This window comes from Capsella rubella, unplaced genomic scaffold, assembly GCF_000375325.1.
Source record: "Capsella rubella cultivar Monte Gargano unplaced genomic scaffold, Caprub1_0 scaffold_8, whole genome shotgun sequence".
Lineage (NCBI taxonomy): Eukaryota > Viridiplantae > Streptophyta > Magnoliopsida > Brassicales > Brassicaceae > Capsella > Capsella rubella.
Genome location: NW_006238916.1, coordinates 7,441,193 through 7,456,233, shown reverse-complemented (window position 1 = coordinate 7,456,233; position 15,041 = coordinate 7,441,193). Strand labels below are relative to the sequence as shown.

At 31.5% G+C, this 15,041-nt stretch overlaps 2 protein-coding genes and 1 non-coding gene across 3 annotated transcripts; all 3 read right to left on the bottom strand.

Moving 5' to 3' along the window:
* Positions 1 to 825: 825 nt before the first annotated feature.
* Positions 826 to 2,608, bottom strand: LOC17874748 (probable WRKY transcription factor 27). Its single transcript, XM_006280576.2, has 3 exons — positions 1,789 to 2,608; positions 1,586 to 1,699; positions 826 to 1,485 (listed from the first exon to the last, which is right to left on the bottom strand). Exons 1-3 carry the CDS (start codon positions 2,298 to 2,300, stop codon positions 978 to 980), a joined length of 1,134 nt encoding a protein of 377 aa, XP_006280638.1. The 5' UTR covers positions 2,301 to 2,608; the 3' UTR covers positions 826 to 977.
* Positions 2,609 to 11,412: 8,804 nt separating this feature from the next.
* LOC17876238 (notchless protein homolog) lies at positions 11,413 to 14,509 on the bottom strand. Its single transcript, XM_006280277.2, has 12 exons — positions 14,286 to 14,509; positions 14,010 to 14,091; positions 13,825 to 13,914; positions 13,605 to 13,730; positions 13,394 to 13,521; positions 13,100 to 13,299; positions 12,784 to 12,847; positions 12,457 to 12,567; positions 12,222 to 12,356; positions 11,934 to 12,131; positions 11,777 to 11,833; positions 11,413 to 11,683 (listed from the first exon to the last, which is right to left on the bottom strand). Exons 1-12 carry the CDS (start codon positions 14,436 to 14,438, stop codon positions 11,600 to 11,602), a joined length of 1,428 nt encoding a protein of 475 aa, XP_006280339.2. The 5' UTR covers positions 14,439 to 14,509; the 3' UTR covers positions 11,413 to 11,599.
* A 141-nt stretch (positions 14,510 to 14,650) lies between these two features.
* On the bottom strand, positions 14,651 to 14,722 carry TRNAK-UUU. Its single transcript has one exon. It is a non-coding gene; the product is annotated as a tRNA-Lys (tRNA).
* Between the last annotated feature and the right edge of the window lie 319 nt (positions 14,723 to 15,041).

The following is a 15,041-nucleotide window of genomic DNA, read 5'->3' as shown; positions in this document are numbered from 1 at the left end:
TGCCCATCAATCGTCATGAGAATCTGGACAGACCATATTATATGATATTTTTTTAGCATATAAACACTAATTTTTTTTTTCTATAAGTATAAAAAAATCGTATTTTCGTCATTGCTTTATTACTAGTATATTTTAGTGACATCAATAAACGACCCTACTTATATATTTAATTACAGAGACGTTTAATTTTGCAGGAATTTTCTAATACATAAATAAAAATATGTTTGACCGACGCTTTGGATTACGACAAAATGATAAATTTATAGTAATAAAAAAAGGTTGACCATTAAATAGAAGACAAAGCACAAGGCACATCACAAGTGGGAAAGGAAGGGACTAAAGACGCCAGATTTAGGGTCTTGTCTCGTGAAATTAAAAAAGAGACAACAACAACAGAACCGGAGTCTTAGTTTCCGGTCTGAACCGAATTAACTGTCGTCTAGCTAGCTAAGCTAATTAGCTTCCTACATTATTATTTCTCAATTATTACACTAAACCGATTTTTTTTTTTTAAAGTAGGTACATTAAACAGATATTATTTTAATATAAACCTTTATTTGGGGTTGTTTCAGTATTTACTTACATCTATTTTTGTACTTGTCAACTCATATTTAATTTTTAATAGCAATTAAAATAGAGGGTTTGACAAAATTAATTGCTTTTTGCTTTAATTTTTCGTAGTTTTTACTTTTTATACATTGAGGAGAAACAAGAAAAAGCTTTGGTGTAGTATACATACAATGTCATTTTAAAATTGACGATATTATTGTTAATCAAAATTAATTTTGCTAAATACACTGTATTAGTCTAAAGGAAGAATAATTATGATTTTAATGACTAGTCATTCTTTCTCTGTCTCACTCTATATATTTTTTTAATAACACAATAAATGTCAAATTTTTAACAAATAAATATAATAATTAAAAACTGACTTTTATCCTTTTTTTTTTTATAAACTGAAATTATTCGTCTTTCCATCATCCACCACCGTCTCCGGCGGATCCGGCGGACCAAGAGGAAAAATTTCCAGCGAAGAACAAATCATCTCGATCTCTCACAGCTAAATTCGGTATCAAAATATCGTCCACGTCATCATCTTCGTCATCTTCTTCTTCTACTTCTTCTTCCTCTTCTTCTTCTTCTTCTTCATCCATGTTGACTTCTTGACTCATCATATCTTCATCTCCGTTTGTTCCTCTAACGTCGTCGTTTCCTTTCAACGGTGTCGTCGGAGAAAGATGAATCTCGTCTTTAACCGTATTGGACCCAAGAACGGTTTGACCTGATGATGAGTCGGGTTTAGGAATCGGGTTAACGTGTTGAGATTTGTTACGAGTACTACCGGCGAGAGAGTTCCGGTGAGTAGGACGTGGATGAGTGTGTTCTCCGGTGTAAGTGACGATGAAGATATTAGGATCTAAGTTACTTCTTTCAACTTGTTTTCTAGCTAAACATCCTTTTGAGCTACTGCATCTGTAGTAGTTCCTGTTTTTATGTAATAACCACATTAATTTTGAACATCATTTTCCGGAGAAAAATATGTAACATCTCAGAGAAAATTGTGAGAAAAGAAGAAAAAGTTAACCTTGGGTAAGGAGAGCCTTTAATGGGTTTCTGACCGTATTTGCGCCAAGCCCACATATCAGAAGAAAGATTCTCTTGCGTTACATGACATATGGTTCTCTTTTGCTGATTCTTTCTGTTTAATTAGAGCAACAAAAACAAAAGAGTTACATAAAGTAACTTTGTATAGTAAGAGACATTAATGAATCGATGAGTTAACAAAACCTTTTTCTAGATCGAAGAGGAGGTTGGGATTGTTGTTGAAGAAGCTGGTCGCGTTGACCTCTGAAAACAAAGACAGAAGAAGAAGAAGAAGTGGATGGTGGGAAAACCCTAACACCAAGAGGAGGTTTCTGATGATCTTGTGATGATGATGATGATTCGAGATGATGTACTTGTTCTTGTTTCATTAAGACATTAGGAGCTGATGATGAAGCTAAAGAAGGAGGAAGTAGAGGAGGAGGTGACCAAGTAGTAGTAGTAGTAGTAGTAACGGGTAAAAAAGGTTTGCAAGAATCTTGTAGCTCGTTGCAAGAAGAAGAAGTCTCTCTGTCTCCATGGATGTGTGTGAACAGAGGAGAAGGAGGAGGAAGAGGAGGATCTTGTTGTTGTTTACAGTTTCCTCCGTCGTCTTCTTCATGACCAATACAAGGGTTTGTGTTTATAGTAGTAGCTGTGGAAACAGAGGAGCTACAGCTTCTGACGACGGCGTTCAGATCCCAATCATCGGAGGACATGGCGATCTTGAATTCGTGGGTGTTTTTGGGAAAGCTTCTTTGCTTTGTGATTCTGTTGGCGAGGAGAGAGAGAGAGAAGGAGACAAACTATGGCGTAAAGGACGGCGCTGACTTTTTCTTTGTCGAAAGAGAGAGAGAGAGAGAGAGAGAGTATGGGGAGGGATTGGGGCAGTGTTCGAGAGGAATCGATGGGTGGGAGAGAGAGAGCACTTGACTTGCTTATTCTTTTCCATTATTTATACATTTGACAAAACAACAAATTGGTTTTTTTTTTTCTTAAACTTTTGAATGGCTTACACTTTTCCATATCTTCTTTTCTTCTCACCTTTTTACATTATGTTTATAATCTTTTGATAATATTATGATATATGTACCATCATCGTATATGATAATATTTGAAAGAGTACTAATAGGATTCGCTAACTAAGATTTTTTTTTTAAATTAATTGTTTTAGTAATTATTAATTTATCTTTTCAATTCTATGATTTTTTTAGGCTAAATGATAAAAAGTAAATATAGAAAAATGTTTGATTTTGATTTCCGAAGATGAAAAGAAAGTTTTTGGCGTATAGCCAAATTCCGGCTTGTAATTTTTCGTAACGTTAAATATTAGATTATATCAAATTACTGTAACGTGTGATAGAAAGAAAAGTTTATTTATGGTTTTCGAAGAAAAAAAGACAAATTTTGGCGTATAGTAAAATTGCGGCTCGTAATTTTTTAAAATGTAAGATATTAGATTATATCTAATTATTGTAATATGTGATAGAAAAAAAGTTTGTTTATAAAGATAAAAAATAAAATTTTGGAATTAACAAAATTATGGGCGATAAATTTTTGTAACATGTGATATAAGATTGTATTAAATTATCAAATCAAAAATTAAGAACATAGTCCTTGATTTTAGAACATGTTCTTATAACTAGCTATACGACAAAGTTTATCATAACTTAGTTTTAGACTATTCAAAACTTCTAAAAATGGATGGTGTTATATCACATTTTTGGATAGTCCAATGAAAATAATCAAATTTTTGTAGTTTTATTACTTGCAAAAATTAGATTAAATTTATGTAATATGTTTTCACTTTCCAATTATTATTAATTACGTTTAAAAAAAATGCTAACTTACTAATTTTCTGTTAGACTTTTACATCCATATTTCTTTACATCTAACATGTTTCCGTTCATATTTTTCGGATATGAATTTATGTTGTTGTTTTTTTTTGTATTAGAGACAAATGAAACAAGTCAATATTTGTATTAGAAACAAATTAAACAAGCCTCATGTGATGAATCCTTTTTCTATAATAAAACATAAGTTGTTTTCCTAGACAATTTGATTTTTCAGAGTTTCTTCCATGATGAAATACCATTCAAAATTTTAGTCTTACTAGTCTAGGAATCAAAACACTACCTGTTTTATTATTTTGAGATATTCTCGATAAAATACATAGTAGAAAAAAAATGAAAAGATAGATAATAAGTTTTATAATTTGTAACTATTAAAAAAACATTTTTTTGATAAAAATTATATTTTAATCATTTTGTTTGCTTTTAGCGTGAATATCAATATTAAAATTTAAGATATAAACAAAGAAGAAGTAATAAAGCTGTTTAAAAAAGAACGTAACGTATCCTAACCAAAAAAAAAAAAAAGAACGTAACGTAAGTAAAACTGGTTCATTTAAAAGAATCCAAGAAATATAAATGGTTTAAAATTGCATGCACAAAGATCAGTTTCTAGATTCTTTCATCAGAAAACGAATCTCTCATCTCTCATCACTATGATTTAGAGGATATTTCTATGATTTAAAATGCTCACAAGATCTTACAACAATAAACAAAAGTTGAAAAAAAAAAAAGAGAGAAAGAAAAAAAATTGTAAAAATGGGTACGAATAATATTCGAGAACCAAACAAAGCACTAGCTTCACTTGTCACTCTCTATACTTTATTTGTTAAAATCTTATTACAAAGACACACAATGTAATAGAAGAGTTTCTTCTGGTAAATACTAATTTCGTAAGTGGAATTATTAAAGATACAGATTCTTTTGTTCTCTCTCTCTCTCTATACCAAAAAAATAAAATAAAAATCTTATCCCACAAAAGTTTTGCTTTTACTTTGACTTTATAACACAAGTCAAAGCTAGGGACCACTTAATTTAGCGCACGCTAGCAGTTACAAAAAACAAGAAGCGCAAAATAGTCATTCCCAATGTGTTGTGTGGGCTATGATTCTCTACATCCGTTTTCAGTTTACTTCCTACTTCTGATTCGTCCGTTGTTCTTACGCTCCGTATGGGCCGTAGGATTTACGCCTCACAACATATATTGATTCGCTGTGTATTGATTGGTGGAATCTGTTTGTAAGAAAACAAAATTGAAAAAATAGTTTTTATTTTGTTTAATGTATAATTTGTTTGTTTTGGGTAGAATTTTTAAATTATTTTGAGTAAATTGTCATATAGTGTGTTGTTGACTTGTTTCTCAATATTATTTCTTAACTATTTGGGACTCAAGAATTCCAATAACTTAATCATTATTTACCATTGATCTGTTGGAACTTGGGAACCTATATTAAGTATATACTATAGTTTACATGCTTAACAGCTGATTACTAAAATTTAATGCTATATATCTTTTACCTCAAGTATGTTTAAAATTACTTCGAGTATATTGTCATATAGTGTGTTGTTTCTCAATATTTCTTCTTAAACTATTTGGGACTCAAGAATTCCAATAACTTAATCATTATTTAATTTACCATTGATTTGTTGGAACTTGGGAACCTATATTATGACAATTTCCTTGTTAAGTTTACAAGCTTAACAGCTGATTACTAAAATTTAGTGCTATATATCTTTTACGTCAATTATATTTATAATGTAGTTTCATAATAGAACTATTTCATATACCATAATGTAAAAGAAATAGTATTATCTGTCATAAGGACCCGGTTACACTGTTCTTCACTCATTTTGTTTTCTCTACAACAATTTGATCTATATATTATACATAATTTTAAAATGTAAAGTAATGGTCCGGTAACGGCAGAGTACGTATCTAAAGAGTTTGATTGCGTTACAAGTTTTTATGATCTAAAAATAGATATTCCTAAACGAAAATAGCTTTGTCTCAAGTCTCAACTCTCAAGCCACGTACGTCTCAAAGACTCAAACTGTTTTATAATTGCATTAAGAAAAAATCTCTAGTCCTTAATGTTTTTTTAAGATGCCACTAATTATAACGCTTTTAACTTGTCTTTATTCTAAAATAAAACAAAACTTTAATTAAGTTAGGGGGTTAAGAGTATACAGTGTATAAAAGCTTTATCACTTTATTTCGTTTTCTTACTTTCCAAATGACACTAACAAGTTTAGCTATATATTTTCCAATTTTGATCATTTCATTTTCAATTTATCAGTACTTTACAAGCTTCTCCATTAGACAAGTGACTTTCAAAGGAAAGAATTTACAAATCTAAGAGCCATTTGTTGCTACTTACTTCTCGTACAATAATATTATATATTCTATAACAACAACACATCACAATGCACATTACTATGGTTTGATAGATATATCGATAAATATTTATGGAATCGACTTTAAATAACAAAAAAACACCAATGAGAATGAGGAGGGATGGGTCCATTACATGACACGTGAGGTAGACGACAACATGGGATGGATTCTTTTGCTAATTCCTATAAATATCATTCTGTAGATTTGGAATTAATATCGCTCGGATTTTATTTTATCAAAATTCTTTGCTTCTTTTATTCTTTTTGGATGTTGTAAGTTGTAACTTCGCTTTTCCTAAAGAGATATTTTATTTCCTTTTATATGCTTTATTTATCATTCAATTGTGAACCTTTTCATATAACTAAACGAACACATAACACTTTAGAAGAATATTGTTGAGTTTATTGGAACCTTGTAATTTATGTATTCTATATAACAACAACACATGAAAATACACCAAATTGATGTAAATTTAAAATTTTCTTAAGAAAATCCTATTATATATACTATGTAAAAAAGTTCAACATCAGAATTTTTAATATACACTTAATGAGTGGTATACAAAACATAAATCACTCTACTTATTGCAGCAAGTTGATCTTAATTTAAAGCTCGTTGATCTTATCCAGCATAAGATTGAATTGATATAAACCATCTTGTTATATTCAATTTTTGATCTTATTATTTGAGTGTTTGGACTTAGCTTATTCATTTTGGGACTAATTAATTGGTGTCGGCCAGAGTTTGAGTTTCTTAATACCCACGTGTGTCTAAGCCGCTTAATTGTATGTATAATAAAACTAGATTCGGACCCGCGTTATAACGCGGAGGAAATAATTACATATATATAAATTTTATCGGATTAGAATATGTTACATTTTAATTTTGTTAGAGTGCAGTCGATTACGGTAAATCATATATTTGTATAATAAGTTTAAATAAAATAATAAAGTAAAAAGCGAGTAAATAATCATATACTGAGTTTTGATACAATTAAAAACACGGTGAAAATTTAACAGCACTAAATAATATTTGTCGATAAATTATTCATTTTGGCTATTTTTGTAGTAAAAGTAGGAATATACGTAAAAATTACATATTTACAATATAATTTTTGAAAGTCCAACCCGTAACAGAATTCATTTCGTAAAAAACATTATTCGTAACTCGTTATATCATTATAATTGTGATTTTAACAAACTACCCGTGAATTATCTGAAATTTACATATTTTGATATATAATATATTTCATCAATAAAAATTATGTCTCCAAAATTACATTTATATCTTCAAAAGAATATTTCGATATTTTAAATTCTAAAAGTTTTATATGTATGAACCTTTTATTTATAATATTTGAAACTATTTGAAATATTAAATATGCTCATGTAACAATGGTTTTAATATTGGTCATACTTATAATGATTTTAAACCGTTGTCCAAAATATTTAACCGAGTGTAGTTGAGTATTACATGTCCGTTTTGAAAAATTCAAATTGCAACATATGCAAAAAAAAGATTAAATTTTTATTAAATATTATCAAATAAAAGTGAAAGAAGAAGAATAATATTTATGATATAGTATAATATCATAAATTAAAAATAATATCAAATAAAAGTGAAATAAGAATACTATTTTTTTAAAATAGATTGTATTAAATTAGTTAGAGAAATATTAGTAAATATTATAATTAGTTATGAAAATAATACAATCCTAAAATTAGATTTGGAAAGTATCCGGTGTATGTATACAAACCCATTAATCTATCCAATTTTAAAAGATACAATTACAAATTTCGGGTAATTTTTTGAAATTGACCCGACCCGAAAACACTTTTTGTACTTATCTTTTACTAATATAGAGATCATTCACTTATTATTACACAATTTTAACACGGTACGAAAATTCTAGGGTTTATTTAATTTGTATTGTTCAAGTCTCTTAGCTTCGTGTAATGCTTTAAATTATCAACTGTGAAGCGAAGTACTGAAAGATTAGTGCCTACGAAACCGGATTTACGATTTTAATCCAAGAGTGATCTATACCTTAGCTTATGAGTTTTAATATACTTTGTTTTCTCTATATTAAAAACAGTGTATCGAAACGAAACGAGTTAAGAAATCGTAAAAGAACTTTTTATCTCCATCTTACTCTTTTGACTCTTCTTTGTTGACACAGCTTGACACATTAGCTGCTATACATTTTTAATATATGTATTTTAAACTATATAAAAAAGTAAACTAAAAAGAGATAATTCGATGTTATCCACATTATTTTGAACGTCGTCCTAATTTATAAAAATGGATTTAACTTCAAATATCCGTTAATTAATGGGTAATTAAAATCAACTGGGTGTATCATATCAAGTAATTGGATTTGTGAAGTACGTAATTCAGGTAGAAGAGCAGGACCGCCTTACGTCACATGCTTCCCCACTTCTTGTCCAATGCCAATAGAAGGCTGAAACATGCATGTGTTGGTCATGTGAGTGGGAAACAGGTTTCTTTTCATCTGACTATGTTTACGTAAGTCAACGGCTCGAGTTGGATCCTAAGTCCTTTCTCACTCTTGTTGGTCATAAACAACTCTCATCTTGCTTTCTCCCAATTTACTTGTTAATATGTTGTTTTGTTTCCAACTATAGACGCGTAGCTGAAGTAACATATCATCTCCAATATTATATATATTGTCCTAATCACTACTAGCTAGTATAATCTTTTTGCTTATTTTTATAATTTAGATATGACTACTTACAAAGTTTGTTTTATATGGATTCATGTTGATTCCTTAAAATAGTTTGAACAATAAGAAAACAAAAATAAAGTTTCTTGGCTTTACTCCTCTATCCTCCCATGAACAACACAACATAAAATAGTTCGAACAGAACATAACTAGTCCTTTCAAATCATAATTTTGATACTCAAATAAGATTACAATTTAGTTTACATACGTATGTACGAGTTTTTCTAAATTAATATTTCTGTTTATATATATATATATATATATATATATATATATATATATATATATATATATATTCTATGAAAAATGATAGGTTAGCGTATAGATATTGTGAATTTGTGATGGATTAGTCAATCCGGCTCTAGTGATCAAGACTGTGTTATCAACGTACCATATAGATGGGTTAGATTATATCCTAATTTTTAAAGTTCTAGGTCGTGTGTAGTCTTGCGAACTATAAACGTTAGTCGTCAAATATCATATAAGTAACATAATATGATTGACCTATTTTACATTTTAATTAGTCTGCTACAACCATATGCATATTTTATAGTAGAGTTGCATGTATTTTAAGGATCCGATCTGTTTTTATGATTTTAAATTTTGTAAAACAACACGAAAGTTTAAGTTTAACATAAAACCTCAGCTTGCAAATTCGCATGTTAAATCAGTATAGAAGAAGCTGCCAATCATTTACGTAAAGCTCATACTCTCACAAGTTTTAGTGTCAAGAAAATGAAACATTTTAGAAATTAAATGAAAAGAATCACACAAGTCAATAGGGTTTGTGTTTGTCAGGAACACGTGCGTACGTCTAACGCATCTCACGTGACCATTTTGTAGGGAGCAAAAGATATACACACCACTTTGCTGCACACATCCAAGAGTGGAAGGTGGACAAATAGACAAATTGCAGAAAAGATGACCCAACCCAACCCAACCAACCAACCTTCTTTCGTATATATAAAAAAAAGTTGAAGCAAAAAGGCATCACTCTTATTACGAGACATGACTACATTAATCCCCACTATAATCATAACATTCGCTCCTACCCTAAAATAGTACACACCCCTATTATGTTTCACGACTCAAAGATAAGGTACTAATACATCAATATTAAGTTTTTTTTTCCCTTTCATTCATTAGCTAGAAAAGTTTAGAAGAGACATATTACGATCATAACACATAAAATTAGTCTTTTCCCATCAAGGGGTCGGAATCAAAAAAATTGGACAAAAATTGAAGCATGTGGCTTTAATAAAATAAAGAGAAGGTATAGAATAGTAGCAAGTAATATTCCATTAAGTTATTCATTTTGCAACAAACTATGGAGAATATAACCCTTTAAGAGCACAAAAGGTTTCTCATCTATGATTACCAAAAAGAATATGGCTTCACTACACATTACTACATAATTTTTATACCTTTCCTTTTTTTCCTCAATAAAATACCAAAAGACAAGAGATATAAAGAGTGATATATGCTTCTAGAATAACAAAGAAGGAAAAAACAACAAGGAATCAAACCCGAACATCATCACTATATATTCACTCCCAAAGTTACCCATTTCACTTTAATTTTGTTTTGTTTAGTTAAAGAGAAGAGATAGAGATAGATACGTTTTAAATCTGATTAGGTCTTTTAACCCAATGTCTCAATCTAATTATAGGAACTAGATATGCTATTTTAGTTGTTCTACATCAAAATAGAGAATGACTAGTATTAAATAAGAAAAAAACTGTTTTGACTACCCAAAATCGAATCAAGGCGATGATTGTTTAAGCCAAAAAAAATTCGACCTAGTTGTTAGATTTACACGAGGATTTGAGAAAAAAAATGATTAGCTATAAAAATTGATAAAGTATAATACTGTAATTTAGGAACATACATGTAAAATAAAATATTATATTGGGTTGTTTCAAAAAGAAATTAGAACAACTTAGAAAACAAAAAAGAACCTAATGTTGGAGACATGGAAAATATGTGGTTTTGATTAGGCAATAAGGTTATATGATCATATATGATAGGACATAAGTAAAGATGAAATTTTATGATTTTTGGACCACACCCACTATAATGTACATTTCAAATTTGATGTATCATCTTTTTTTTTTTCTTTTTTTTTATCCTAAAGTAAAGACATCCAAAGGGAATGAAATGAGAGAGATGTTTGGTTAATGGTTACAGTTCCTTTCACTTCTTTTTTAGATGATATTGGTTTTTAATAGTTTGGTTTATGTCTAAAAAAAAACAAGCCAATGATAGAACTTGTGATGATCATCAGATTCCAAAAACTCATTCCATGAATCAATTTGGTTGTCTCTATAAGAAAGAATTCGTTGATATCTCTTTTCTTCTTTCGGTAGAGGTGATGGGATGATTGAGAGAACCGACTAGAGCTTTTGGTCCTTACAAAGAGGGGCCATTAGAGACAGAGATAGAGAGAGAGATAAGAATAAAATGATGTGATGGTCACTGTCACTTGGTACTGATTGTGAAATCTTCCATGACCACGTTTTGGTTTTTGTGGGTTTGGTTGGTTTCATTAGGAGGACTGAGGCCAAAGATCGTTTCTGAAAAACTTGGCCCCTCTCCAAAGTATTTTTTTCATTAGTTTGGCAAATGATAGCGATACAAGATCAACCCTAAGTAACTTTTTATTTTCTTGTTATGATTATGTCATATACTCTGTTTAACTAATTCATGTAATCATTGTTATTAAATGGTCCAAAAATATTTATGTGTTGAGAGATTTCTCATTCTCATTTTACAATTATAATAATATTTGTTGACTCAATACTGGTCCAATGAGTGTCTCTATGTGTGCATGAATTCATGATAGCTTATGTAATAAAGGCTTTGATGTTAACCTTCATAACAGTAACAACTTGAGGGAAGAAAAAGTGAGTTTTTTTTTTTTACCAAGCATAAGATCAAAAAGCCAATAGATAAGCATTGAAGTGCAGAAACCAAACAAGTTGAAAGAGTTAAATATGTGTAAAACAAAAAGCTCCATGATGTTCTTGTATTTTAACCCTTCCATAGCTTCAAAACTCTATCTTTACCACCAGAAACTACTTTCTCACCGTCTGGACTCCAATCCACAGCAAAAACCTATCAACAATCAAGAAAACGCAAAGGGTCGTAAGAAGTATGAGAAGAGACTGAATTATCAGTAAAAACTTAAAGCTTGGAAGGTGGTAGTACCTCATCGGCATGGCCAGGAAGATCTTGTTTTAAACTTTTCGTCCTAATTTCCCATATCTGTGAGAGTACCAAACTTGCTGATTTAATATCTCCGGTAAAGAGTGGGGAATGGCATTTCATCATTTACATCACATTATATAGAAAAGCATGTTTTTACCTTGAGAGTAGAGTCTTTACTGCCACTCAAAAGCAGCCTACTGTCTGCGGACCAACTGATCTGATAAACAGGTCCAACATGTCCCCGGAAAGTTGTAACGAATTGTCCTGTAACACCATTCCATAGCCTAACTGATTTATCGAACGATGCACTTGCAATCCATTTTCCGTCAGGTGAGAAATAGACATGATTTACAAGCTGTAGATTTGACCAAAATTTATATATGTAAACAATCAGAGAGTGAACCAAAAAACTTCGGCGAAACGAATGAAGTTTTCAAGTAAGTACCTGTTGATGCCCTGTCAAACGCTTTTTAGATTGTTTGCTAACAGATGGTTCCCAAAGGAACATTGTGAAATCATCAGAACCGGACACTAATCTCTCAGGGGCATCCCCTTTTGCTTTGTTGTATCTTTCGAGTGCCTATAGTAAAAAAGCCAGCAAATTTCGCAAAGGGAGAGATGAAAAATCAGGGTAAAAGGACAAAACTGATCTCAAGTGTGGAATGGAGTGAAAAGCTTACCTTTTGCTTTTCTTCATTTGGAGGATACTGTCGTCCAGTGTGGTCAAAAGCTCCTGTTCGAAGAACATATTCTGTGCTCAATGCAAGGGAGTTAATCCAATGCCCATGCCCCTGAAGAAACAGTGAAAATTGAGGTGGTTAAGAGTGATGCTAGGTGTCTCTGAACAAGCTACGAAACATACATTATGCTTTCAGAACATGAAACACATAAAGCCATCTATCCGCATACAATAGGGCTGGAATTGCTTCAGTAACTGATAATTGAATGTATCTGATATTCAGAGGAAAAATGATCAGAACAAATTTCAAAACATCATAAAACTTTACCTTCAACTCACGAATAAGCTTCCCCTGAGTAGTCTCCCACATCTTAATCGTGCAATCTTGGGAACTGCCAAACACAAAACAGATGTTTAAATAGAATGCAAGAGACGAAGATAATGTTATGTAACTCAGAAGTGATCATGGAGCTTAATCATGGAGGTAAGTACTCAGTGATTAACAAGACAAAGAGACTGCAACTTAAGTTCGTTTCATTATCTGATTATCAGAGATAAGATTTACCCACTACAGACAATGAAATGATCTAAGCTAATAAAGAACAGTGAAATGTCAGTCAACATTTCACATATTAGTAACATACCCTGTATATATAATTCCATCTCCGCCCCACTTGACACAAGTCACAGCAAGCGTGTGTCCACTGAGACAAATTATAGATTTTTTCAGTGTAATATCCCAAATCCTTGCATCCCCATCTTTACTAGAAGTTACAAATCGACGGCATGGAGAACTAAGGTGGACTGGTTCCCACGAGATACCAGTAATCCATTTCTTGTGACCCTAAGAAAAATGTGAGCAACAACTGTAATAAGTAACAAACCAAAACATATGGACATTGGAAACGATCAACCAATATCAGATAAAAAGGACTTACTGTAAGTGGGCTGCCTTCTAGTTCTCCTTTCTTTGGATTCCAACAACAGATTTCGCCGGATTTACTACCACTCACAAGATGCTTAGCATCCGGAGACCAGGCAACTGTGAGAACCCAATTCTTGTGCCCTGAAAAGGTTAGAGATTAAACTATTAGTAGGGATCTACAGAGGGAAGTAAACTGAGGAATGATGGTGAAGGAAATTTCTAACCTTTGCAAGTAAACAATGGAGTTTCAGTGTAGAGATCCCAAAGCCTGACAGTGGTGTCACCTGAACCACTTGCTAATTGCTTACCGTCAGGACTAAATGAAACACAAAGCACAGCTTCCTCGTGACCTATAATTCAAAACAAACCAAGCAACTCAAGTAAGATACTGACGCATAATAGTTAATCACACTGAAAAACAGAACATGAGGTGTTGTGACATACCAGCAATTGTCTGTGAGCAACGATTAACTGGGCGGATTCGAAAAACAGCTTGTTGTTGATAAACAATAGTCAAAACCTTCTCCACAGACACTGAAACACACAATTTTGCAGTAACATTAATTAGATGATCAAACAGCAACAAAACACACCAAACCAAACTAGTTTAAAAATGTTTTTTTACCCACCTTTGTTTTTCTCCAAGTAAGTTCCGACAGGTACAAGGAGCTCTTCGTCTGATACATAGAAACTGTAAGGTAACATCTCCTCCTGAATAAAGTAACCAATACAAAATTCAATTGCATAATTAGCAAAAACGTTCTCAATCCTTCAACCAAAAGAGTAAATGAACACTTTAAAAACAGAGCTGTCATGTTCCTGCAAATTCTCAACTACTCAGAAACGAAAAAAAAATCACTTCTTTACACGAAATTAGAGTCAAAGAAGAGAGAAGAAATGGTTACGTTGTCAAGGAACTTATTGACGAGCTGAGTAAGTTGCAAAGGACCAGCATTTTGAGGAATATACATGGCAGAACCCAAATTAGTTCCTTCTGGGTCTGTTAAGAGACACATCACCGTCTTCCCCATCCCTGCGTCGACCGTGTCCATGGTCATCGTCGTCGACAAGTTTAGCAAAACCAGACCTGTGCTGAAGTAGGTCTTTATTTGCCGTCTGAGTGAAGAGAGAAGAAGGAACCGGGGAACTCAATTAGGTCTTTTTTATTTTATGACCCGACCCGAAGCGTTTAGTTAGTTAATGGGCCTAACACCAACCCGTTTGGCTAAAAAATAAGCCAAAAAAAAAAAATTAATAATTTTATATAAATCGCCGTCTGTGGGGATCGAACCCACGGCCACGTGGTTAAAAGCCACGCGCTCTACCACTGAGCTAAGACGGCTTTGATGACTTATTTATAAGGTTAAAGTATATGATTGTTTTACGTGTATTTGTTAATAAAAGTGTAAATAATTTTTCCTCATAAAATATGTTTAAATTTCTATCTATCTCATTATTATTTAATCCCATACCAGATTATGTAAAAAACAAATATCCATGTCTTTTTGTATTTAAGTTACTTAAAAGAAATTTGTTAGTAAAAATTAAATAAAATGGTGATATTTGAAAAACGTAATTGACAAAAAGGTAATAAACTAATAGAGAATTTTTGAGAAATACCCCTTTTGGTGTAACCCTTTTTAAAAATACCCCTCTTTTCT

Excerpts from the sequence above, each read along its gene's own strand:
- LOC17876238 (XM_006280277.2), bottom strand. The coding sequence starts at position 14,438 with ATGACCATGGACACGGTCGACGCAGGGATGGGGAAGACGGTGATGTGT. Across the intron at positions 14,092-14,285 it reads TCAATAAGTTCCTTGACAAC|GAGGAGATGTTACCTTACAG; the intron begins GTAACCATTTCT and ends TACTTTATTCAG. Across the intron at positions 12,132-12,221 it reads GTTTGACAGGGCATCAACAG|CTTGTAAATCATGTCTATTT; the intron begins GTACTTACTTGA and ends TCAAATCTACAG.
- LOC17874748 (XM_006280576.2), bottom strand. The coding sequence starts at position 2,300 with ATGTCCTCCGATGATTGGGATCTGAACGCCGTCGTCAGAAGCTGTAGC. Across the intron at positions 1,700-1,788 it reads CCTCTTCGATCTAGAAAAAG|AAAGAATCAGCAAAAGAGAA; the intron begins GTTTTGTTAACT and ends CTAATTAAACAG. Across the intron at positions 1,486-1,585 it reads AAAGGCTCTCCTTACCCAAG|GAACTACTACAGATGCAGTA; the intron begins GTTAACTTTTTC and ends ACATAAAAACAG.